At 39.0% G+C, this 27,190-nt stretch overlaps 1 protein-coding gene across 1 annotated transcript; it reads left to right on the top strand.

The window, feature by feature from the left end:
- Positions 1 to 386: 386 nt before the first annotated feature.
- Positions 387 to 26,684, top strand: NUP107 (nucleoporin 107; the record flags this gene model as incomplete). The annotated part of the gene is made up of 29 exons (XM_079533242.1): positions 387 to 540; positions 1,011 to 1,221; positions 3,089 to 3,174; positions 4,512 to 4,601; positions 5,397 to 5,512; positions 7,400 to 7,526; positions 8,024 to 8,127; positions 8,684 to 8,811; positions 9,124 to 9,172; positions 10,365 to 10,436; positions 10,934 to 11,022; positions 11,892 to 11,970; positions 12,646 to 12,759; positions 14,705 to 14,795; positions 16,147 to 16,226; positions 16,633 to 16,692; positions 18,321 to 18,466; positions 18,589 to 18,637; positions 19,651 to 19,720; positions 20,157 to 20,275; positions 21,738 to 21,776; positions 22,106 to 22,256; positions 22,668 to 22,774; positions 23,890 to 23,992; positions 24,235 to 24,395; positions 24,619 to 24,744; positions 25,180 to 25,293; positions 25,585 to 25,752; positions 26,577 to 26,684. 29 exons carry the CDS (start codon positions 387 to 389, stop codon positions 26,682 to 26,684), a joined length of 3,111 nt encoding a protein of 1,036 aa, XP_079389368.1.
- Positions 26,685 to 27,190: the final 506 nt, after the last annotated feature.

The following is a 27,190-nucleotide window of genomic DNA, read 5'->3' as shown; positions in this document are numbered from 1 at the left end:
CTGGAATCTTGGATACAGAATGAAATCAAAGTGGAATTTACAGTTCCTTCTTTGGTCAGTAATCATTATGTTTTCATATTACGTGGCATCTTTATACTAATAAATCTAGCAAGGAAGATACACTAACCACTTGCACACAGTACAAAAATCTACATGTTAAACTCAGTTCCCATAAACCGGGCTCAATGCTTGTAATGAGGCCAGTACGACAGATCTTTGGCACTACTGTCGTGCTTTTCAGACAGACAGTGACAGTTATAAATCATCTTAATCTTTTCCTATTTTAAGTTAATAATTATTTTAGATAGTTTGCTTATTTTAATCTCGTACATCCTCTAAGCTGCATGAACCTTCTGTACAGCTCGTGGGGAGCACATTCCTTAGGGATGACCTGTTGGTGGCAGTTGGTGCTAGTTGATGGGGTCTCGTTGCTCACCCAACCTGTCCGTGTGGAGCTCTGCTGTCCTCTCGTAAACTGTGAAGATTACGACAGCGTGCCTGCGGTCAGGATCAGCGTTGATGCAAACGTGATACTTAATGGCAATTCAGAAATCCATTTCATGATTTAAATCTTAACTCCCTTATATCGTGCTAGAAATGCATGCTCTGCTTCTTGAGAGCCTTCCTCGTTTCTCTTCAGCTGTATTTCTTCTGCTCGGTTTTCATGCCCGGACTTTGAACGGAGGCAGCGCTGAGGGGAGCGTTTTCTTTTCCTCGTCTCTCGTTCGCTTCCAGCTTTCTGCCCTGGACAAGGACCAGTCCTGGAGTTTGGGCTAGCGCCAGACAACCGATCCAGATACGAACGTGTGCGTCGCTCGTACTTCACACCGACGTTACTCCGTTTTTTGAGGAAGCGCTCAGAACTAAAACACGTTAAACGTGTAACGTTGCAGTTCTGTGCAACTCCTACGACTTTTCTTTCCCCTGCCACGGAGGTTGTTGCCTCACGCTTTCACAGCAGGTTACGTGATACCGGGACAACTTCAGCCCTAAGGGCGTTTTTCTTTAAGTCACCTCACCCACCCGGGGCCGCAGTACCGCGGACGGGCACAAGACGCCACCGCCTCACAGCCGCCCGCCCCGCCCTGCCGCCCTCAGCCAGGCTCAGCGCGCAGCCGCAGTGCGGCCCCGGCGTTCACGGCCGGAAGCGCGGCCTCTGCTTCCGTGCCGAGGGCCGGCGGAGGCGGGAATGCTCGAGTGGGGCCGGGCAGCCATGGACAGGTGAGTAGCGGCAGCGGGGCCGCGGGTTCCCCGCTGACCTTCGCCGTCACCGGCGCCGGGCGGGTTAAGGGTGGCGGCGTCTCGCTGCCCTCCGTGCGGCTGAGCCTCCCCGAGGCATCCAGAGGAGCCGTGCCAACCTCACGTAGTGCAGTGGGATAGTATTATACGTTGTGTTTATGTAAGACTTAGATTAAACTTTATGCTGTTGTGTTGTTTGGTTTTTGGGTTTTTTTTTTTCCTCTTGCACGTTTTTCTTGAAGGGAGCATATAAACAGGAGGAGGAATGGCTGTTTACAAGGGCAGATAGTGATAGATCAAGGGGACTGAGGAGGTTTAGGTTAGGTATTCTCACACAGGGTGGTGACGCACTGGAACAGGTTGCCCAATAGGAGGTTGTGGATGCCCCATCGCTGGAGGCGTTCAGGGCCAGGCTGGATGTGGCTCTGGGCAACCTGGTCTGGTGGTTGGTGACCTGCACGTGGCAGGGGGGGTTGAAATTTGATGATCATTGTGGTCCTTTTCAACCCAGGCCATTCTGTGATTCTGTGGTTTTTTTCTGCTGTTCATCCTGGGGAAAAGACTGAGGGGAAGATCTCAGTCATGTTTATAAATGCCTAAAGGGAAGTGGAGGTCGGAGGCAAATGGATGAGGCCGAGTTCTTCAAAGTGGTGCAGTGTGATAGGACAAGGAGCAGTGACCTAAACTTGATCATAGGAAGTTCCACACTAACATACAAAACAACTTCTTTATGGTATGAGTGACAGATCACTGGAACAGATTGCCTGGAGATATTGTGTAGTCTCCTTTTATGGTGATATTCGAGACTGGCTGGATGCCTATGTGTGTGACCTGTTCTAGGAACCCTGTTTTAGCTCAGTCATCTCTTGATGTCGCTTCCAAACCTTGCAATTTGTAGAATCAATAGAATCATAGAATGGCCTGGGTTGAAAAGGACCACAATGATCATAAAGTTTCAACTCCCCTGCTATGTGCAGGGTCACCAACCACCAGACAAGGCTGCTTAGAGCCACATCCAGCTTGGCCTTGAAAGCCTCTGGGGACAGGGCATCCGCAACTTCCTTAGGCAGCCTGTTCCAGTGCATCACCACCCTCTGTGTGAAAAACTTCCTCCTAATATCTAACCTAAACCTCCTCAGTTTAAAACCATTCCTCCTTATTCTATCGCTATCCACCCTCGTAAACAGTCGTTCCCCCTGCTGTTTACATGTTCTCTTCAAGTACTGGAAGGCCACAATGAGGTCTCTTCGGAACCTTCTCTTCTCCAAGCTAAACAAACTCAGGACCCTCAACCTTTCTTCATAGGAGAGGTGCTCCAGCCCTCTGATCATTTTAGTGGCCCTCCTCTGGGCCTGCTTCTGGAGTTTCACATCTTTCTTGTGCTGGGGGCCCCAGGCCTGGACTCAGTACTCCAGATGGGGCCTCACAAGAGCCAAGTAGAGGGGGAAAATCACCTCCCTCTCCCTGCTGGCCACCACTTTTTTAATGCAGCCCAGAACATAGTTGGTCTGCAAGCACATACTACTGGCTCATATCCAGATTGTTTGATTCTTCTTGTTCTCCAGCACAATAAGCGCTGCATAAAATTCTTGTGTTGGTTGGTTGGATTTGTTTGTAATTCTTGCTAATGGATAGGATAGACATTTGGACCTATGATATTTTTGGACCTAAGACATTTGGACCTAAGATATCACTACTTGGGAATGTTTTGTTTTGTTTTTAACTGGGATTTTGAATCACTGCTGTGAAGTTACTTGCATTTGAAAGAAAAGATTAGCTAAAGAGAGCAACGTTATACTGTATGTTTTGCTTGGATGTGTTTTGCTTACTTTGTGTTTTTGTTTTCCAGAAGCAGTTTTGGAGAGGTACTGTCACCCCTCAGTACAGAGATGGCCAAGCCTGGCCGAAAACAAAGCTCTCAGAAAAGAGTTTCTAGTATCCTTTTTCTGCAGAGGCTTTTTATTTTCTGTTCAGTTGTTGCATGCTGTATTCATGATGTCCTTATATTCCTGCATCTTTCAGCAGCACAGTGCATTACTTGGCCTTTACAGAATTGCTTAGGAATAAGCCAAGAGATGCAGTGACTTGCCTTGTCACAGTGTGGTATTTCTTCTGAATGGAAATTCTCTCTCCTCTCCTTTTTCCCTCTGTTGTTTTTATAAATCACAAACCGTGTCAAAGCTGCCATGGCTATATCTTGGAATGGATTATTCAGTGAACGTCAGTAGGAGTAAAAGTCAAAATGCCTGTATAGTCAATTCTTGACTATATCTAGATAGATTTTTCTCAGTTGTGGACCATTCTAATGGCAGGGATGTTGTTGTGCTCACTCTTTCTATAGTATGGTGTTTTACAGTTTTTCGTGGGCTTATGAAGTTGGGTTGATGACAGCCTAGAGAACTACGTGAGCCATAGCCAACACCCTCTCTGAATTTTCATCTCTCTGTTAAAATATTTTAGCTTTTATGATTTTTTGTGTACATTTTACGTCATCAGGGTGTATTTATTCAGGGCACCATACCTTTCCAGGCACCATGACAGCAAGAGAAGTACATACGGTTAGATTTCCACAGAACTTTCTTCTCCCCAGTTATATACAATAAAAAGAAATGTTTAATAAATTGGCACCTAATATAATGCTCTTTTTTCTGATTATGATAGCAAAGGAATGCAGTACGTAAGCTCAAATCTCATCCTTCCATTTTAGTTTGGTGGCCTTTTTTTTGTTATTGATTTTGTGGGGGAGTTTCTTGCAACCACAATATTGGCCCTGATCGTATTGTTGTTCTCAAGGTACCTGAAGGCTGATATAAAATGGGGCTGAAACTTTTCTGCCAACAATTCCAAGTAAGCCATATGTAGAGCATTGAACTCCGTTGCCTTGTAGTTAAAGTCATTGATGTCATGGAATGGAGAGAAAATTCCTTTCCTAACGCATTAAGATTTAATTGTTATGGTTTATGCAGGATATAGGAGCACTTCATGGAACAGTGTTCTCTTTGATCCAAGCAACTATGAGGACCAGGACAACCCATACCTGTCATGCTGATGTTTCTGAGCCGTATTTTGGAGTGTCCCTTCTAGCCTTCCAGCTTTTAACCTTTTGCTGAAGCATTTTGTGATATAATTCAGGATAAGTGAATGGGACTTTCTACTTTAGTCTGAAATGTGTCTGTCTTATTAATTTGAGTCCCACTAAAATGATCTTCTTTTCCAAGCTGCCACAGTCATTTTGGGTAGAGCTAAAGAGTGTTTCTTAACTTGTTAATCAGTTCTTACATCCCTGGATGACAGTATTGGAAGTATGACACCCAGAGGCCAGATGATTCCCCGAACTTCCAGTTCATTGTTTCGCCAGCCATGTAAGTCTTATTTTGTTATTTATTACATAGTTAAAAGGAGTAATATGTTTATAAACTGACTGCTTCAACTCTGGGGCCTCCAGCACAAGGAGGATGTGGATCTGTTGGTGCAAGTCCACAGGAGGCCACGGTTTTAAACTAAAAGAGGGAGATTTGGAATTGACATTAAAATAAGTTCTTTACTCAGTGGGTGGTGAGGCAGTGGGACCAGTTGCCCTGAAAAGTCTGGATACCCCATTCCTGGGGACGTTCAGGGCCAGGTTGGATGGGGCTTTCCCTGGGCAGCCTGTTCTGGTGGATGGCAGTCCTGCCTGCAGCAGGGGGTTGGAAAACTGGGTGGTCTTTATGGTCTGTTCCAACCAAACCATTCTGTGATTTCCAGTGGAACCGAAATGACAATAGGTGCGCTTTGTCTTCAGGTTTATGGGTACTCTGCTTGGAAGATTAGTGCTTGAGAATGCTCCAGACTTAGTCATACACATATAGCCTTAGCATAACTATGTGTAGACTATTGAGTTCCATAATTCACGGTTAACCTCATCACTTCAAAATACTTAGGCCTGAGACTCGTATTTCTTTTCTAATTGGTATTTCTGGGTTTCAAGCCTTGTGATGGAAAGAAAATACTTACAGACAAAAGCAAATTATTTCTCCATCTGGCCGATCTGGCTGGTGCATGACTGAGTAGGATTTCATAAACACTTCAGTCTCCATTACAAGATTGCTATCAAGAGATCCATGATAGAGCATTGTGGTCTTAAAGACTGTTGGCAAAGAAAGCTTTTTGTCTTCCAGTTACTGCACTGTCTCGAAGCTCTCTGAAGCAGACAGACACATCTACCATCCTGGGAGCAGCAGGGAAATCTCCCCTGATTCTGCAGAATTCTGGTCTGCTTGGCAATCAGTCTATGGTAAGGCAGTTAGAGCACGTTTTTCCCTTTAGCTCCTGTGAAACTTCAAGGAAGCTACAAGTTTACTGTGTCTCTGTGTAGTTTACACCAGGGACAAACTGCAGGTGGAACAAGCTTACTGTTATTACTGCTTCTGTTGAAGTTTGATACTAGTATTATTTATTACTGTGATGTTCTTTGTGATGATGTACTGAGGACTGAAGAGTTTTTAGGCCTTCTTAAATACCCCATATATCTTAAACTGGTCCTTAAAACATCAGCTTGTGACTGCAAAAATCTTGACTTCGCTAGTTTACAGATTCTTCAGAGAATGATTGTTCTGTCAGCAAATTGAACCTTGAGAATTTTTTGTTATTTTAGCACTCTTCTGGAATAAGTTTCATTTGCATGTTAATGTTTGAACTTCAAAGAGCAAGCTTTTCTGATTACTTTTTAGATGACGTTATCTTCTATGGTTACATCTTTGGTAAAACAAATGATTGTCAAACAAATGTCAGTAGGTACATCTGAACTATTTTATCTGTTTATTTTTAAGTTGACTCAAAACAACATATTTTTCTGTATATGAATTTTAATATGTTCTTCCTTTTGGCTGTTTCTTTAGTTTGTGGCAGCCCACTGGTTTTTTTGAGATGTATGGCTCTGGATCCTATTGACTCTTGATCAGCACTGATAAAGCTGTTAGTAGTAGCACTCTGCCTGTGATTCAGAGCCTCTTGATATTCTGTAAATAGCGTTTTGTGAGTATTTAGTGCTCTGGTCTGAATCCAATGTAGTTTAGCAGGAGGAAGTTCAGGACTAGACAAAAGCTTTCACAGGAGGTTGATGGGAAAAGGGTATCTTGTGGCAATGCACTTGCTGGTAGATTACAGCACTCATCAGACTCGTATTTCCCTCAGGGAGCTGATATAATTTTTCTGGAATTGAGTTATGTTTGCTGAGTTGTCTGAAGGTTTTGGAGTGCTGCAGCATTCTGTTCTGGCTGGATAGAGGGCAAAAATGGCAGAGAGAAATCAGGCAGACAAAATACTGTGCTTAGAAGCTGGGGCATAAAGAGGTCAACAACACATTATATGCCCACAGTTTTTGGATGTGCTTAAGAGACTTACAGCAGTGTCATCTGGTTGTCTGTTTTTTCTGGTTTGGACTGGGAGCATTTTAACAGCCAGGAAAAATAATCAACCACAGTCATATCCCTGGGTCCTGGTGTGTCATTAATTGCTGCTGAGAAACCATTGCTGTCACCAGAACAGATGTAGGGAGCTATCCTGTTTGTGCAGTGTACGTAGAGTCTATCTTCTCTTTTGGCCATTTTGCTCCCTTCTGCCAGATAGGCTTTCCCTAAAATACACCTAAGAAAGTTTGTTCTTCACTTTAATATTCTTGTGTTTTCTCTTTAAAGATGTATTGCTTCATTCAGTCAGTATTGTGAGCAATTCACTAAGAAGATTGAAAGACTGAAATAAACGGTTCTGATAAAAATTTCATCTATTTTGCTTAATTCTTCACAGTTGCTTTACAACTTAGTCAACAAAATACTAAGTTAATAAAAAGTTTAACGTAACAGACTGTGAAAGGGTGGAGTTATATATGTTTAGGGTGAAAAATGGTAGAGAGGAATTTAAAATGCAGGGTCTGATTAGATTAGCATACACACTTGTTATTTCCTGAAATAAAAGAGAGTGTTCTTTTTCCAGATTAAAATTCTAATCTTTTGAGAACACTTTGTTAAAATTATAGTTATGCCTTATTTAAAGGCAGTTATTTCATTACTGATTTTTTGAGTTGCTCTGTTTGTACCACTCACATGGAATGAAAAAGCCTTGGAGCTAGCCTTGTAGTAGTCTGAGTTTGCTGTTTATTTTCTTTATATTGTTTTGCTTTTAGTTGGATGAAAGTAACTGGACAGCAATGCTCTCACCTCAGCAGACAGGAATGTTTACAAATCTAGACATGACAGAAGATGTCACCATGAGTGCTGTACTGTTGCGTGAGGATGATCCTGGGGAAGCTGGTGAGATGATCTGAGGTTTTCATCACAATTGAACAAATACATGGCCTTGTTTTCCTGTATCTTCTCACTTAGATATTTCTATGCCAGAAACAGTCTAGTTTAAAGAATTCAGGAAGTTAGCTTTTCCAGTTATTGGAGCTTTGCCAGTTTGTTCTCTGTGGAACCTGATGACACGAATGGCATGCTGTGGTGATGTAATACACAAATTGAATTAGCTTTGTGGAGGCATAGAAGCAAGTTTGTCTTTAAAATTCAGATGACAGATTTACAGCAAATGTTTAATACTTATTTTACTTATCTCATAGCCTCTATGTATCTTTTTATATTAGCTGGTAAATTCTTCTGACTTTATGAAGTATAAACAGTTCATATCATCATTGTCTTTGATAACATTTATTAATGATGAGATACCTTGGCATCAGAAGGATTTTTTTTTTAATGTTGGGATTTTTAACCACATCATATCTTATATGGCTTTCTTCTTCTGTGTATTCTAGCTACTATGAGCATGTACTCAGATTTTCTGCATTCCTTCCTGAAACATACATCAACTACCATTTTTGATCTTGTGGATGAGTATGAAAGTATATGTAATAATCAGGTAAATAAGTTGCTTGGATGGGTCTTTCTCTTTATATTTGTTTGAATTTCCTGTCCCTTCTGGAAATCGCGCTGCCTTTTTTCTGATTCTGAGAAAGTCGCAGTGCTTAACTTAGACACTTTAAATCTTCCAGCTGGTTGAAGTCTTATAAGTCACGAGCACTGGCATTGAATAGCATCCCTCTTTGCTCATCCGCTGCTTTGGCACAGGAATGCCTGTTGTGCAGCTTACTGAATACCAGAAATGTCATCTGACTGCCATTTCACTGCAAGTGGCAAGCATGAAGTGGTGTATAGATATTTTTTTTGTCAGTGATAGGGAGCTGGGTTAAAAAATACACATTTCTCAGAGCTATAAATAAATAAAATCATTTTACTGTGGTGATTTAAGAGCTTTCTACCGCATTCCTAACAAATTGGCAGTAGAGTTCTCAACATCACATTTAAGAAGTCTGTTTTTTTAAATAATGAACTGTAGACTGATGGTTCATTATCAGCAGGGATTGTAAAAATAAAAGTGACGAGCAGTACTGACTATATCTGCTTCTTTACTTCAGGTGAACATACTGGGGAAGATAGTTTACAGAGCAACTCCTGGACAGCAGAAGTTTTCAAAAACTGCCAGTGTCTTGTGGCTTCTCAAGCAGGAGATGGTAACGTGGAGACTGTTGTCCTCACTTTATAGGTAATTTCTTTGAAAAGCCCTTTGCCTTTTTACACTGAGCTAACTTTCTTAGACATGTTGCAAACTAAGTACAGAGTAAAGGAATTAAGTGCCTATTTTTTTATTTGTTTGTGGAACTAACTGCTGATCGTGATGCCTATTTACTGCCTACTTATGGGAGCTGAAAGTTGTTAACAGTTGCTACTTTCTTAACTTGTAGTATTTTTATAAAACACTTGAAAGGATTTGTAAGTGCTTTTGCCTTTATTATGCATTCTACTGAATTGTTTCAGCTTTATTTTTGTAGTTAAGGTTTTTCATTTTCATTTCTAGGGACAGAATACAATCTGCATTGGAAGATGAAACCGCCTTTGATATCACAGTAAGTTTGAGGGTGAAGAATAGTACTACTGTTTTTTTATAGGATACGTTTTAAAGCTACATCCTTGCATTTTATTTTTTTAATAATTCCAGTATTGCAGCCACTCAAAATTCAGAGGTAAAAGAAGGTAAACAAAGATGAGATTCATTTAAATTATTATCAAGACAAATATTAAATTATTCTACATATAGTTAAATTCACCTTACACAATATATTCAATTCCAAATTGAAAGTGCTAGTTTAAACGTTTGTATCAAGTGTATTTTGCTTTATTTCATTAAGAATTCCTCATGCCCTTGGAAAATCCACTGGAAATTACAGAATATTTATTTTTAAAAGTTGCATCTGTAGTGATAATATTCTCTGGGGCAGAGATAATTCTGCTTTGCCTAGAAGAACATGTGGTCTCAAGCTGGCTGGTGCTTTGCAATCCTGATTCCAATTTATCTCAAGAGAAATCAAATTTTTCGGAGTGTTCTTGTTTCAGCTGTAGTCTTGTGTGCCTCAATACAGTGCTTCCAGCCTTTGCTGCCAGAATATGCTTAGGAAGACAAAACAAGTAAAGCAACTCAGCCTTTGTAAAATTTATGATTGTAGCTGTTTTTTTCTCAGTCATGAAATAGCTTCCTCTATGATTCCCACTGCTAAGTTGTCAGTGCTTTTAAATTAAACTCTGCTGTGCCATAAAGTCTCTTCCTATCTGTCTTACTTAGAAGAACGCTTGTATTCTTCTGCTTTTGTTGTAAGAAGGCTAACTTCATGCAGGAGAGCAGGAAAAAGGATCAGGGTTTGGGGCTGGTCCATGTGTTTTGTTTTGTTTTGTTTTCTGCTTGTTCATGTTTAGTGCTCATATGAGCTCTGGGAAAATGTCTGGGCTTTTCCTCATACAAAATAATGAATCTGTGATAATACGAGAGCAGTCACTGGAATCAGTGGATCTACTGTGTAAAATCTGTCTGTGGCCATACATTTGAATTATATTACCAGTCTTTTACAGATTTTAATGTGACAGAAGGTAGGTGATTGATCCAAATAAAACAGATGTGTAGCATCTTCTGTTTCTGAAAAGGGACAGGGGAGGGGAGCATGCCGAGCTTACAGCCAATTTGGAAATTAATGTGTGTTCAGTTTGATATTCATGTTTTTGTGGTTTTCTTTTCCATGAAGTGGTGATGAACTTTTTCTTGAATAGGTTTTAAATGCAAGTGAAAAGACAAATGTAGACAACTTGTTTCAGAAAGATGCACTTGTTCGACAAAGCCAGGTAGGACAGAATTTTTATGGTGAAAATGCTATAGATGAGTCAACACTTAAATGCTTATGACATTAATATTATGTCAGCTTTAGAAAATATGAGCTCTGTGTGATTTATTAAGCTATTTCAAGTAGTTATTTCTTTATATTCATCTAGGCTTGTTATTTTCTGTATGTGCAGAAATATTGCTCTTTGATTTCTAAAGATCAGAAAGATTTCAGGCTAGGCTGGAGAGCATGGAAGGCTGAGAACTGTTCTAATGTGAATCATCTGAAACTTGTTGGTAATTAAGGAACTATTAAATAGCACAGTAGTAACTGCAGCATCCAGTGAGAAATACATCAAGTGCAAAAGCAACCTTCAGACTGGGTACTTAGAGTGAAGTTGTCTTAGGATATGTATACCTTGGATTACTATGTAGATAACAAGTAGATTCAGTGATGAAAGACAGGATATTATTTATTGTGTGTTTGTTATAAAAAAAAACCTATTGAATTTCATTCCAGCTGGTGGTAGATTGGCTAGAGAGCATTGCCAAGGATGAAATTGGGAACTTCTCTGATAATATTGAGTTTTATGCCAAATCTGTATATTGGTAAGTTCAGACTTACTTTGATTGTATCCGTGCTTCCTGAAGTGTGATATTCACAGAACCAGACACAGAATCAGTCCTAAGCCACCTAAAAAGTTGGTCTGTTCATTCATTTTTCCTTAAGTTCCTAGAACTTAAGGAAAACCTGAACCCCAGTTCAGGTATGACTTCTCAGAAGTCAGGTACTACTTTTGGGAGGAGAGGATGACAGAAGTTTGTCAAAACAATTTGATTTAATTTCACACAGATGACAGTTTAATTTTTCATAAAAAGACACAATAAGAGATGGTCATCTGCTGATCAGCCTGGATAAAACTCTTCTCATGTGTTTCTCTTCTGTGCTCAGTTCTTTGTCTGGCTTGAACTTTTGCCTGTTGAAGTTCATGTCATTGCTTTTGCCATTGATCCTTCACCAGAAGTCATTATTGCCATCTTTGTTATCAGTGAAGGATTTTAAGGCAGGAGAGAGCAAAGCCTTCTTGATTCTAGTTCCTATTATAAGCTCTGTTTTAAAGATAGGTGAATACGGGCTTCTGGAATCATGTGTTCATCCTAAGTTGTGTTTCTGTCTAAGACTGACAATGCTGAATGCTAGTGGGAAATTTTATTCGTGCAGAAATCAATCCATAGTTCATATACATTGAAACTGGTTTTGAAAGAACTCAAAGCCACATGAATTGATTCTAATATTGCACTTCTAATGAAATTTGACATTTTCACTACAGTAACACTGTTCATTGATACACAAACCAAACCAAATATGTCTTTCTTGTAACCCTATTCCACCAATCCAGAGGTATTTTTTTATTTTCATGCCTTATTAAAACGTTTGCTAGAAATCCTTTTTCTCAAAAACATTTCACTGCTCCCAGGGAGAATACGCTGCATATCCTGAAGCAGCGACGGTTGAGTGCGTACATTGGAAGTTCTCGGCCTCTGGTTACAGAGTTGGTAAGTGTTACTTAAATGTGAGACTTGGTTTCAAAATGGACATAAAAACCATTCAGAACGCTTTACACAGAGCATATGTGCTGTTTTCTAAAAATTGGTGGGACGGGGTGATTTTTGCTATCTATAAATTGTTGAAGTATCTAAAAATCGCGAGGCATTCAGTTGGAAAATCAGTACAGAAATTGTGAAGCAGTAAGGAGCTAGCTGATGAGAGAGTATTAGTGAATGCCGAAGTTGGAAGTTGCTGGATGAGTAGCATAATGATTAAGATTATCGGATCTTGATATATTTGTATCAAATAGAAGCAAGTACAACTACTATGAAAAGGCTGCTGAGAAGTTGGAGAAGGATAGATAGTCAGGTAGGCTGATAGGCAGAAGGGGAGAAGATTTTTGAAGGTGAGAAAAGCTGGAAGTTGAGAGATTTGAAGCAAAGGCATAATGATAAAGTAAATAAAGGGATTGCAGTGTCTCCCTTTGGTAGGAACAGTGACAGAAGGGAAATAAAGGAAATAGGAAATACAAGGAAGTATCCTGCTAGATATTATGTGGGCTGTATAACATGTTGTGCCAATATGAAAATGTGACTCTAAATTGTAAAGCAGGTCAGGAAATCATTGGAAGAGGCAGATATGCATTATGTGAGTGGATGGATGGTTCCTTTTTTTCCTTGCAGGATCCAGATGCTCCCATAAGGCAGAAACTGCCACTTGATGATTTGGATCGAGAAGATGATGCAAGATTACTGAAGTATCTCTTCACTCTTATCAGAGCAGGGATGACAGATGAGGTAAGTCAAAGAGAGTTAAAGAATATTCTTGATTAACTAGTTTAATTTGTTTAAAATCTTACTATTGAAGCTAATGACAAGCTATGTAGTAAAATGTCTATTTAATTTTGTCTTGTAGGGATTTAATTTTCAGCAAACTGTCAGTACTGACAGTGATGCTAAATCAGTGGTGGGAAAAATATTGCTTTTAGTTAAGTAACTTCAGGTGTAAAATAGACATTATGGAAAAAGTTGCACGTTTATTTTGGTTATTTGATAATGTAGTTTTTTTCTTTACCTTAGTGATTTTGTACAAAATGCTGCCAAACACATGAGATTTTTCAAATAACTTCCCAATTTCATGTCTAATAATTAGTAGATTACCTTACAAACTAACTTTTAAATTAATATTTTGGAGTGGAACATGCTTGCACTTGTAACTAAAGAGAGATTTTTATGTATGCTTTCCTTAGAAATAGCATTTAATTAAGCAGCCTTTGCTTGCTCTGCTCCTCTAATGCCCCCTTGGCTGCGTGATTTGAATGGAGCTGAGGGAGAGTCATGGCCAGCATGTTACTTTTTGTTGGTTTCTTTTATTGTTGGTTTTTTTTTAACCTTTATTGTGTGGCCAGGTGTTTTCACAAGGAAAAACTTCAAATAGACTTTATCTGAATATTCTAGAAAGCATGCTGTTCTTCTCCATTCACCCTTTTACAATAATTCTGCTTCTTGCCTGCTCTTACAAATATACAATGTGTATACTTTGCCTTAATCCTTATCTGAGTAGCATCTGGCAGTTCTGGTCCTAAAGCTGCTCTGAATAAAGATTCCCAATTGTAAAGCAGCTTTTGTGATTTAATGTAAATAGTTGTACTGTGGTGTGGTCTAAAGGCCTCAGCTGGAAGCTCAGTCCCTTACACTAGGCTCTGATATTTATCTAATGACATTTGGATAATGGAAAGGAAAAAGGGACTTCAGATTCCTGTGTCCAAGACCTCAGATTAGAAAAATGGTTACTTGCTGGTGTTCTGTTGCCCTGTCCATTCATTGTTTGATATTATGGGCACAAGTCCACATTGCTTCAGAGAGGTATGAATATAAATCTGCTATTTCAGTTGTTGCACTACAGTGTTCCTATTGCTTAGTAAGTGTGCAGTCTCTTATTCACTACTGAAAGAGTTAAGTTAAAAGCAAGAATCAGCCTTGGTTTATTTATCTTACGATAGATAGATAATATACATACTATGTGAGCTTAACCAGCTTGCCTCTTCTTTCTGTTTGTCACCACTCCTAAAATGGCTGACTGTCTGCAGCCTTTCCAGTATGAAGAGAATGGAGCTGGACAAAACAAACCATGCCCACACACTGCGATGTCTCCAGATGCTCATGGGTTTTTGTCAGTGTTGGAGCCATACCAGTCAGAATAATCAGATAATCTTCAGGGGGTTTTTTTTGTTTTGTTTTGTTTTTTTTCTTCCAGGAGTATAGGATTGGAACAATTGTAAGCAGGCTTTGTTTTAGGGTTATTTTTCCATGTACAGTTTCTGTTTTACATTCCATGCTATTCAAAACAGCTTTGAATTAAAGCTCTTTGTGCTAGTGAGTAGCTACTGCTACCATGGGAAAGTTAGACTTGCTATTTTTAGCAGCACCGAGGGGTTTGGCAAGCTGTGTCAATTAGAAAAGTAGGTAAAGAGATGGCTAAGGGATCTAAGCAACAAGGTGGTACTTTAAGGTTACGTAAGTACTAACTTATAACTTGACATCAATACGTAAGTATTGATAGAAACTAAAACATTTAATGAAAAACACACTTGATTGCATTTTATTTACTTTGTGATCCTTCCGTTATTTTGAGTTTAAGATTCTTTTTTGCCTCATACAATCTTGACACAAATTAATGATTTTAATAGTGTTTACATTTTTCCCTTGAAGTCAATAGCAGAAAAAATCCATTATTTTTTAGGCACAGCGCTTATGCAAACGATGTGGTCAGGCCTGGAGAGCTGCAACTTTGGAAGGATGGAAATTGTATCATGATCCCAACATAAATGGAGGTATTTTCTTCTACCTGCATTTGAGAACTGTGAAAATAAGCAGAGGGCTTTCTCTTTAGCAAACAGAAATAGCTCTTTCTTTTAATATTAAGGGACTTTCTCATGCCTAAAATACTTCTGCCATGTCTGTTGATCACATTTAACATGTATGAAATGGTTTTAGTTGAAGGTTCGAGTTCACCAAATCCACTTGGCATAGTAAAGTCAGTTTTTTGTTGTTGTTTTTTTTTTTTTAATATAAGCATAACAGCTAGGAAAACAGATGTCTAGGAATTCTGTGTAGATCTTCACCACCACCATTCATGTCTCAGTACGTTTCTTCTCAATATCAGAAAACCTTCTGCCATCTAGAATTACAGAATGGTTTAGGTTGCAAGGGTCCTTTCAGATCCTCTACTTCCAACCCCGTGCTGTAGGCAGGGACACCTCCCTCTAGACCAGGTTGCTCACAGCCACATCTAGCCTGGCCTTGAATGTGTCCAGAGGGAGGCACTCACAGCTTCACTGGGCAGCATGTTCCAGTGTCTCACCACCCTCACAGTAAGGAATTTCTGATATCTGATCTAAATCTACCCTCTTCCAGTTTAAAGCCATTCCAGTTTAAAGTCATTAAGCCATCTTTTTTTTATTGCATGGACTCCAAAACATTCTATCTGTCTTTCAAAAGATACAGTAGGACTAAAGAGTATAGCAAAGGTAAATGGAGGAAAAATACATGGTTTTATAGTATTTGGACTCTGCTAGATGTAGCAGAGGATTTATGAACATGTCTGAGTGCTATGCACACCTGAGACTGGAAGGCATAGTGCTTCACTATTTTTCAAATCCTGATATGCTGTTATTTTTATCTGTACAGTTCACTGGTGCCTTAGCCTTGTTTTGGAGCGTTGCCCTACGTAGCTGCTGTTAGGTGTTGGCTTTTTTCCTGTGATGCGCACTGTCATGCGGAGGCATGCAGCGTGGCAGCAGCACTGAAGCAGTAGCATTTATTAGATGCTTATAGTCCTTGAAATACAAAAATTTACTAAAAATTCTCTTGCCCCCTAACTTTGTATTTTCTAACACTAATAGTCTACCTATATTGTGGTCAAATGTGGTCAAAGCCTGGTGGTTTTTGTTTTTTTTTTAAGGCTAAATTGCAACTAAATGCTTAAAGTACTGTCATTTTCAGACATTCATTTACCAGACTTGCCAGAAGAGCTACCCTGCAGGACAATCCATTGATAATCATTGATAAGCATTGGAAAGAGTTTCAAAGGGATTGAAACAAGGTTAATAACAGAAAATAGACTTTTATCTTACTGCTTTCTTTTTTTAATAACTTTCTTTTATTATTATTATCCTCTGCAAGGAGGAAACGAGGTACAGCCTGTTGAAGGGAATCCATACAGATGCATTTGGAAAATATGTTGTTGGCGTATGGCTGAAGAGGTAAGATAGTGTTAATTTGCTTGGTATTCATGTTGAATTTCTTTGAACTCAGTAACATGATTTTAAGTAAGCCTACCTTTTTGGTTTACTGTTTGTGGGATTTGCAGTTCATGTTTCTAAGAGGACTTCTGAAATAATATATTTTTCATGTATTGAGAAATCTGCCCAATCAGCATCAATCTTTAAGGCTTTGGATATGTCATTTTTACTTGGTTGACAGTGTAGCTGCTGATGCTGGCTTCCACCTTGACTCAGTTGAATGGGAAAGGAAAAAACATCGTTTTCCAACTTTTCTTTTTAAGTGCATGGAACACTTTGTAACGGGTTAGTCTCTAATAAAATGTAACTGATCAGGAAGCATGGGTGCTTTTTAACTCACAGGTAATTTTTCAACTGTTTATTTTAGGAGCAATTTAACAGATATGAAAGAGCAATCTATGCAGCACTCAGTGGAAACCTCAAGCAGGTATGTCAAGCCTCCTAGTACTTGATGTTTGACAGCTGTGCATTTTGTTTTTGTATGTGATAATAACATTATAAAGACATACTTAATATGCTTTCAAGAGCTTAATAATCATGACAGTAGCAAGCAGTGTTTCTTTAGCAGACATGCTCTCTGTAGGATTTTTGTGCCTTAATTAAATATACTTTAGTATATTTATATATACTTTTAGTATTATTCTTGCTGACTGTCAGTACAACCAGTTCTAATTTTGTTGCTTTAGATTTGAGATTTTAGTATTATCTAAAAGGTTGTTCAGCCACTGCTCCGCTCATGCACCATATTCTGATTTGTCACTGTTTTAAGTTGCAAGCATCAGACAAGTTGGTGTATCTAGACATGACTCTGTAACCAAATTTCACTATTGATAGTCTTAAGTAATTCTCTCCTCTTATTAGTTTGAATCTTCCAGGTATTTTCTGTGCTCTCCTCTTTAGTAGTGATGTTTTTTATACATGTATATAAATAAATCACTATTTAGGAAAAGGAGAGCACAAAACTGTGTGTGTGTGGGGGGGTTACGTATGAAAAGGTGATGAGGAAAGTTACAACCAATGTAATGAAAGTTTACCTGCTGTTAGTGGTAGTCTTGTACTTGAGGAGCTCGGCACCTTGTTTCCCTCCCTGTCTTGGATCAATGTGTTAGAAATAAAAATGATTCACAAAATAAAAGAAGGATTACTAGTGCGTTTTTACAGTTCTTTTATTCATTGAAGTTTGAAATGAGCTCTTTTACAGAAGGAGGCATTGTAAAGTCATACTGAAGTACAGAGCAGAAAATGCTTGCCTCCTTTTGACAAAGGAGACACGTTTAATGAAACTCAGTATTTTCTGTAACTTCAGTAATTTTAAAATTGCTGTAAGAGAGAAACGTTTCCTGAAGTGCAGTGTTGTATCTGGAACTTGTCCCAGGGCTTCTGAAAGAGCCTAGTAAGTTTTGGATAAGAACTAGATACAAAGTTTTAGTGCGTTATTCTATGTATAATAGCACTATCTGGGTTCTCTTGCTCAGTGATCTCTCAGATGGACTTTTTTCTTTATTATAATTTTAGAAGTATAATGGGAATGTTTGTAGGTAGTTTTCTCAGTATTTTCTTAGAATATGGATAAAGTAACACAGTTCAAACACTTCCAAGATGGCATTGCCACAGAGCCCTTCCTTCATTCCTTCACCACTCATGGTTCCTCTGTGACTTGTGCAGCCATGACATAAAGCTGTGAGGGAAGGTGGCCCTGCTGGAAAATGTCGCAGCAGAAGAGTGGATTGTTTTCACCTGGGTTGGTTTTCTGAACTGTTACAAAAAAGAGGGAATGGTGTCACAGTGATGCCACCGGTTAAAGGAGGTAAAAGGGTTTTTTATTTTGACTACTTCTGATTAAAAATAATCCAGGAACTGGACCATTATTTTAGTGAAAGGATTTTTGGTTTTATCCTGTGTCAGTGAAGGAAAGGTTGCTGTTTGTGATAGCTTCTAATCTGCTTTGACAGCAAAAAACCTGAGCTTAAATTACAGTTGATGTGTTTGGATTCTGATGTTTCTCCATCTCTAACAGTTCTTGCTCTGTTTTGTTCTGTTGTTGAAAATACACAGCTTCTTCCAGTTTGTGACACCTGGGAGGACACAGTTTGGGCATATTTCAGGGTCATGGTGGATACACTTGTGGAGCAAGAAATACGAACATCAGTAGTAACTGCAGAGGAGATGGAAGAGCTCCCTAGAGAGTATTTAGAAACCAAGTAAGTTTTAGGTAGCAATTATGTTCTTTCCCTCAACAAAGGATCCTTTCACAATATTCAACATAATGTTTGTGGTGGTGGTGGTGTTTTTTTTTTTTAACCTTCTCTCTTTTACTTTAAAGCTGGACTTCAGAAAAAGTTTTTGAAGAACTTCAGGCAACAGACAAAACGGTATATAGTGCTTACAGTTTCTCCTCACTGTTTGCTATTTCTACTTACACAATTGTTTGGGCTTCTCCACTATTTCACAAAACAGCAACAGGTTTTCCATCCCTGTAATGTATACTTAATTCAAATAGATTTTTCTGCCGCCTTTTAATGATGAAGAAGGTACAGGTTTTGTCTTGTTTCTTATCTGCCAAACTAACTGAATGTGCTAAAGAAACAGTGGACCACAAATTGCTGTCAGACGTGCGAAGCAGACAGTGTAAATCACATTTTTAACACTCTGATAAAACGTGTGAAAATTGATTGCTTGTGGTTTTCTTTGTAGGAGGTTTGCATTTATATTTCAGAACAGGTCTTTCAAAATTGAAAAGCACGTATTTTTTAGTATACTGTATTTGTCCTGAACACGGAGTATTTCATTTAAGCTGGAATAGATAACTTATATGTTAATTTTTATAAAGATTAAATTGAAACTATGTTTGGTGGGGTCAAATAAAGAGCTTACAGGTGGAAGCAGCTCGCCAGATGCACTCAGCTGCCATGGCCTTTCTGGTGCTATTGCCACCAGCCAGTTTCACTGGTTCATTTGAATTGTGTTTCATACTTTAGTTTCCCTGCAGAAAAATGTCTTCAAGTACATTTCACAGGCCTTTGCTTTAAGGATTCATAGAAATTGTTGCACCTTTGATGACAATGTAGAACCTGTTCTGATACACTCTTATTCTGTTCAAAGCAAAAAGCCCTTATTTTCGGATCTCTTTTCTGAAAGCATTAACATCACAGATCTATATTCTAGCTCTTTCAGTTTGTCAGTATTCTTATAATTTGACATGGACATAGCAGGTGCATTTTCTTTTTTTTTTTAATGTAGAACGCCCTTTGAAATAAGAGAGCTGCTTTTTTTCCTCTAAGAAACCTTTGCTTCATTTACAAATTTGCCTTTTTATTTTTTCTTTTTTAACATGTTGTGCCATGAGATTTTATTCACAGTTTGGACTTTCTGTTTTCCTCCCCAGAGAGTTATAGAGGAGAATCAAGAACACTATCATGTGATTCAGAAATTCATTATACTGGGAGACGTGGATGGTGAGCTTTTCTCTAAGTGACTTTTAAATGTCAACCGACTGCATTATTTCTGGTGATATTTCCAGAAACTTCTCTGTGAATGGGTTTTAGAAATGCACAGTAGGCAAACTCCACCTAAAAGCAAGGCTGATTCTTTAATTGAGAACTACAGGGGGTTTCTGCAGCTTGACCTACAAAATAGTTTTGGAGGCGGTCATGAAATCGAGTAAATGATTCAGAATATATGTGAGAATATTGCTGCAACTTTGTCTAAAAATTACAGAATGCTTAGCAGATATTAAAACCAAACATAAATATTAGCCAAGCTGTTGCAATTCTGTTTTATTGTGCTTTTTAGGCTAAACTATATTAGTTGAATAGATGCGTAGTTTTGAACTATTTCTTAGGTGCTTTTCCTGGGGTCTGACTGATACAGACATGTGGTTGGTGGCTACAGGTCTGATGGAAGAATTCAACAGATGGCTTTCCAAAGACAGAAGTGTGCTGCCAGGGCACCTCCTTCGTTTCATGACACATCTTATTCTGTTTTTCCGCACTTTGGGCCAGCAGACTAAGGTAAGTGTGAAGTTCTTGTCGCAGTGTCCGCTCTTTGAATTAGGATAAATGCATTTAAATACTCAAAGTTTGTACTGTCGTGGTAAATTACTACCGGGCTGGTGAGGAGCTACATGCCTGTAGTGTGTTTGTTGATATTGGATCCTAAAAAGAGCATCTCCTCCTCTCCAGGTCAGCTTCAAAAATGTTTTTTGAGGAAGGCAGATTTTATTTAGAAGCCTGTGTGTGGAAAAAAGGGCCTAACTCAGAATTCAAGGTCAGATTTACATACAGCAGCCGAAATAACCTGATTCAGGCACTGCCCTTAGAATTGTATTTATTGCTGGATGCTCATAAATGCATTTGTTTGAGGCAATTAGTTCCTTTTGGTCCTAGCCAAAGCCATTGTATCTTCTACAAATACATACCACGTACAGCTTGCTAGCTACCTAGCCACTTTGTGCTGAATAGAAGGATGAGTCACAGAGCTGCAGTTACTCTTTCCTGAGGCAATCACAAGTAATTAAAGCCCCATTTTTCTATTACTTTAAAATTTAGAAGCATACATATGAGCTAAGTTCTTCTTTTGCTAAAAGATTAATATATTCTCTAGCTGATTTCAACTTAGCTTTCAGTTATTGTGCTTGTTGTTTTGTTGTTTTTTTTTTTTTTAATGTCTGCTCATTGCTTCATTCCCCTGCCAAAATATATTTTGAAGTTAGTTTTGATGTTTTGAGTACAGTTCAAATAAGTTCTTAGATCAGAATCCCTGATGTCATTTATGTGTGCTTTTAGTATTCTTGCTTGTAGAGAAAACTTAGAGAAATCTTCTCAGGTACTGTCAGCACTCATCAAAGTGCTGAGACAAAAGTAAGGCAAGCTTGTTTTTATTGAATGCTGCAGTGCTTTGCATTACTCACAGATGATAATAAGAATTTGACAAAAGTCAGCCTGCATGGTTTTAAGCATTTTCCAGCTTACAGACTGATTATGACTGAATGCAGTAGATTTATGAACTAGTAGCCCTGGAGTCAGCAGCACTAATATTTGTATCAATTAAATGTAAGGTGGGCTGGCACCTCGCTTCATTTTGTGAATTAGATTTGCTTTATTGCAGCACCTGATGATCCAATGGCTTTAGATTTTGTAGTTGTTAGCTGCAACGAGAAACTCACCTTGTGGGCTGAACAGGAATTCTAAATACACTTCAGTGGATGTTTCTTTAAGTTCTGAAAACCCTTTGGTGAGGGATGTCACACTAATTTGTTATTGCTTAAAAATCTGCATAGACACAAGATAACCATATCAAACTAAAATGATGGCTCAGAAATCAACATTTGGTTTGTAGCTAAAGCTGTTTGCATTGTACAGGCTGCCCTTGGTATTTCCTGGTGTTCAGGGGTTGTTTGTTTGTTGTTTTTTGGTGTTGTTTTTTTGCTACATTATCTCATTTAAAATTGAATTTGTATTTGTTTGCAATAAGGAGGAAGTTTCTGTTGAAGTCCTAAAGACCTACATTCAGGTAAGCCTTCAGAATTCTATTTTGTTTTCTTTGAGGTTAGACATAAAGGAGGAAAAAGTGAGAGTAAAGGTTACATGGTGGAAAGAGTTAGTGCTCTCCTAATAGATGCATGGAGGTGCCTGAGTATACAGCATTTCTGTCAGAGATGCTTACGTAGGAGATTACTGACCCTTGTTTAGAAGCTGAGAAACAAGTGGAGTCTTCGGTACAAGGGGGAAAAAAACCCCACACAATTAGGCATCTGGCTTACCCATTATTTAATATTCATAACTTAGATGTGTACACAGAGGAACATTGTTTTTTTTTAATATTTGCTTTCTGTTCTTCAGCGGATGATATCAGAGAAGCACACAGACTTAATAGCTTTTTATGTGAGCCACCTGCCCCCAGAGCTGGCTGTTGCCCAGTATGCTCTGTTTCTAGAAGATGTTACTGAAAGCGATCAACGCCACCACTGTCTTGAGTTAGCAAAAGAAGCAGGTGAGATGTGCTCTATATTGTGTTTTCTTCCTGTAGTCTGGAATAGCAATTCTATTTCTAAAACAAGCTAAATACCACTTTTGCTTGTGGATCATGTCCAAACATAGCAGAAATTAAATGCTAACTGCCCATCTTAAATATATGCTCTGAAGTTTGACAAACATATCTGCATGCAGGTCCCCAGCACAGACTGTTTGGTGTTTTCTGTTATCTTGGATATTATTCATCTAAAATACGTGCAATAAATTATGTATCTCAAAAGCCTATAATTTAGTGTGGCAGTGAGAGTGTGACCAGCCCAGTAACAGTTACAGGTAATGTAAGAAACAAGGTCCACAGCTCCAGTCTGAAATTCATTCAGCAGGAAATTTGAATTTCTGATCCCCACTGTGCAATTCTCTTTTCACCTAGGCCTGGATGTTGCAGCCATAACAAAAACTGTTGTTGAGAACATCCGCAAGAAGGATGCTGGGGATTTCAGTCACCATGATCATATGTTGGACACAGGCACAACAGAGGTGAGTGTGCTTTGTTAGGGAGCTATTCCAATCTGCAATCAAGCAGAGTCCTTCAGTCCTTCATCACATCTGTTCCATATTTCTCTTTAAACACTGCTGGAAATTGCCTTGTGAGAGTCTGTGGGAGAAACATGCCTTTCATGTGGCCAAGCAAGGAGATGAATTGCATGAACTCTTAACTTCTGTTTCTACATCTCTTTGATCTTCTGGGCTTGAGTTGTGTGTCACTAGGAGCAGGTCACTGTGAGAGCAGTAAGTAAAGGTGAAGCCTGTGAAATACCTGTGACAAAATACGTTGTAGCTGAGAGTAGAGTATTGTAGCTTCTAAGAAATATGAGGATTAATAGTTTGGATGTCAGACGTACTTCATTCTATGTTCAAATGATACATTCTAGCTACTACAGACTAGTTTGTGCTGACAGGTTCCTTGTCATCACCACAGAATGTCAGCTGGATCCAATTCAATATTTAAGTGACAATTACTATTGGAGGTACTATTAATAGCTAGCCTTTTTCCAGAGTAGTGTTTGGAAAGCCCTGATACTTTGTAAACATGGAGTAAATTTTTTGCTATTTCATAAAAAGAAATTCAACTCTTGCCCTCTGAGCTAACGAAGTAGCAACAGTTGGAAAACTGGTCCCAGGCTGAGTGTAACCCTAAAGTTCATAGCAAGGATTCAATAAACCACGTTTATACAGTGCTTTCGTGTTAAGGTTTCCATACTTGGTAATTCATAGAAGTTCCTGAGATCTGATGCTTACCCATTGGTCTGAAAATTTTGGAGGTATTTCAAAATGGATTTTTTGGATGAATTTAGACCACAGAGATTGTTTCACAGAATCACAGAATTGTAGGGGTTAGAAGGGACCTCTAGAGATCATTGAGACCAACCTCCCTGCCAACCAGGTTCCCTAAACCAGGTTTCCTAAGCTTTTGATACAAAAGGTGTGAATAAAATGATTCTTATTAATACGTTGTAAGACTGTCCAAAGATCTCTGGAAGCCTGAGTATTTCTTTGAGTAGATTTATTATATTTAAGATTATTTAATTACATTTAAGCCACCTGTGTGTTTTAAATGTTAGTAACTCTAATAAATACATTGGTTTTTACAGGCAGATCGGCTGAAAATAGATGTAATTGACTGGCTCGTATTTGATCCTGCACAGAGGGCTGAAGCACTCAAGCAAAGCAATGCTATCATGAGGAAGTTCTTGGGTACTCAACTTCACAAATACTGTAGACTTTTTAAGTGTTGGTTTTGTTCTCATTGACTTTTGGCAATATGTTTGATCTGGCTTTGCATCTTGTATGTTAAAAGGCATGGGTGTGATAGAGTATAGTACTGTGCAGTGCATCTTTTTTCCTTATAGTGACTTAACTGTGATACAGTTTGTCAGTTTATGTAGGTAAAGTATGGAAACTGCACAGCAGTTGATACTCAGTTCACATTCTTACAGCATCCAAGAAGCATGAAGCTGCAAAAGACGTGTTTGTGAAGATTCCTCAAGACTCTATAGCAGAAATATATAACCAATGGGAAGAACAGGGAATAGAAGCCTCTCTTCCAGCTGAAGACGACAATGCTATAAGAGAACACTTATGTATAAGGGCATATTTGGTGAGTTTTAAATAAACTGTGTTCCGAGTTATTAATAAATACTAATGTGATAATAATGTAAATAATGGTGGCTTTGCTTTGCTGGTGACAATTTAAGCTTTACCCATTTGAATAAACTTCTGATTCCTGGATACACTGTACCTGAAAGTTTACAGAATAGTGAGAGCTCCTTTCTGTACTCAAAATTAACAGATGTCCAAACATTGTTTCCAATGCAATGCAGGAAGCCCATGAAATCTTCAATAAATGGTTTCAGCACATGAACTCAGCTCCACAGAAGCCGCCTTTGTTGCCACAAGCAAGTTTCACTGAAAAAGTGGCCCATGAACATAAAGAAAAAAAGTACGAGGTAGGTAAAAGTTATTTACTATCAACATTTATGTTCTTGCTTAAGAGACAGTCTTAGTTTAACGAAGCAGAAGTCTGCTCATTCCTTTTGCTTAAGAACTCTATTTATAAAGTACTGTATTGATATGCCAAAAGAGGGAGTAGAAAACAGTACAATAGTGGAGCCACTGCACAAGAAATTCTCATACTTTTTTCCTGTGTGACTCATTTATTTGCAATACTGCATTATGTAATGGTTAAGTATTCGCTACAATGTATTGTTTATCAATGTTATAAATAAATCTGAGTATTTGATTTCCCTAGTAACTCTTCCCTGGGTGAAGATTCTAATCTAAATTACAGCAGTGCTGGCTGTTATGCACGAGGTGAAAATTCTGCTACAGTAGCCTTGGAATCACTCTGTCCAGCAGAAGATAATTTCCTGTTTCTTTGCCAGGTGGACTATGGTATCTGGAAAAGTTTCTTGGATGGTCTTACAAGTGATGTCAAGGAGAAAATGTACAACGTGTTGCTGTTTGTTGATGGAGGATGGATGGTTGATGTTAGAGAGGTAAAATAATTTTTAATGTCATGCCATGGGCCACAAAGTGCTGGATTGTATCCAACTGTACCGTTGTCATCTTTAGTTCCATGTCCTTCTCTTTACTTATTAATAATTCTCTCTGGCCTTGCAGTCACCAGTTATAGGTCACTTCCCCTTCAGGTATGATATAAACCAGATCTGGCAGTCCAGTTGAGGCTTAGTCCTGTTTTTTTTTCCTCTGACACTACAAATATCTTGATTATGTTGCCTTTTAAAGGTGGGTGTTTGTAATGCTAATGTATATTGTGCTTTGGTAAGGATGCTGAGGAGGACCCCGAACGAACACATCAGATGATTCTGCTGCGAAAGCTGTGTCTGCCAATGATGTGCTTCTTACTGCACACGGTGTTGCACAGTACTGGGCAGTACCAGGAATGCCTGCGGCTGGCTGACATGGTGGCATCCGAGCGACACAAGCTCTATACGGTGAGTTACTGAGAGCTGCAGGCAGCTTGGCTTCTAATTAAAAGCTCCGTGGGTTGGCTGTGAAAGAAGCTTCCGTACAGAAAGGAAGACACCATATGGTACTGAACATCCTAAGTTTCTTCGTCTCTTCCCATTCACTGCAGTAGTAAAGAGTTTCTTTTTATGCTGATTAAAAGGAATCCGAGCGTTAACTTTGAAACACCAAAGGTGACGGCAGAATAGTTCTTCTGAGTACCAATTTTTCGATAACAGTAATTGAACTGAAAGTTGAACTATAAAACTGTATTTCATTATAATTGATTTTTTTTCTCCATTACACTTCAGAGCATTTTATAAGCAGGTTTCACTTGGGAGCACTTGGTTTACCCAACCTTCTCCCTCCAAGACCCCCAAATTCAGTCCCCCAAAATACATACCTCACAAAGATCACATACCCAAAAGGCATCCGTGTTGGATGGAAGTAGAGGATTAGAAACCAGATAGGAAACATCGAGCCTAAGAAAAACATTGTGATGCATTTGCATGGATTGCCTTTATAATATCTCTGCCAGCAATAACAGGAAAATTAAACTTGTCAGTTCCCCAGTACTTTGTGTAGTAGCTGAGACACAGTATCTGGACACTCCTTGTGGGGTTTGAGTACAGCTACTGCTCCCAGTCCCATACCAAATACCTTTCTGAAATATGGATCTGCTGCGGGCACTCTTCTAGATGAAAAATCAGTGAAGACATTGAGTAGCTCAGCAAACCACCATTCACTTTGATACCAGTGCAATTCCTTGCAAAGAAATATAACTCAATTATGTACTTTTTTTTATTCTTAGGTATTTTCAAAGGAAGAACTCCGAAAATTCTTACAGAAGCTGAGAGAATCTTCTCTGATGCTTCTGGACCAGGATCTCGATCCCTTGGGATATGAAATTCAGTCTTAGAATTTCTTTTAGATATCTGCAAAACTTTTGATCGTTAAGTCTGGACACTTTGATCAACTTTGGTTCGTTGTGTAATTAATTCTGATCTTTATTGCAAGAAACACAGTTACACAGATTTCGAAGTCCTGGCCAACACAAGAGGATATTTGTTACACAGTCTCTTTTGTAACTTTTTTTTTCTAATAAATGTGCTTTACAAACAGAAAATGTTTGTTCATTCACATTAAGCTGCCAGTACACATAGAAAGGTGGTGCTGTGCGGACTTCCTTCGTGTACATGCTGAGAAGCTGCCTGTAGAGGAGAAGCATGTAGAGGAAAGCACGGGGGTGCAGCGGAAAAGGAAAGTGAGGCAGCGTGTGGAAAGCAGGGGAGGGGAAGGCAGAAGCAGTGGGCGGAGGGGAACATCCAACAGAGGAAGCAGCGCTGCTGAAGGGCTCAGTTCAGTCGCTCAAAAGGTTGAGGTAATCCTGACCTGGGGAAGAAGCGATCGTGTCCGGAAGCGAGC

The sequence above is a fragment of the Tetrao urogallus genome, assembly GCF_951394365.1.
Source record: "Tetrao urogallus genome assembly, chromosome: 1".
NCBI classification, from domain to species: Eukaryota; Metazoa; Chordata; class Aves; order Galliformes; family Phasianidae; genus Tetrao; species Tetrao urogallus.
The sequence above is the reverse complement of the archived record's forward strand: the minus strand, read 5'-3'. Positions and strand labels throughout refer to the sequence as shown.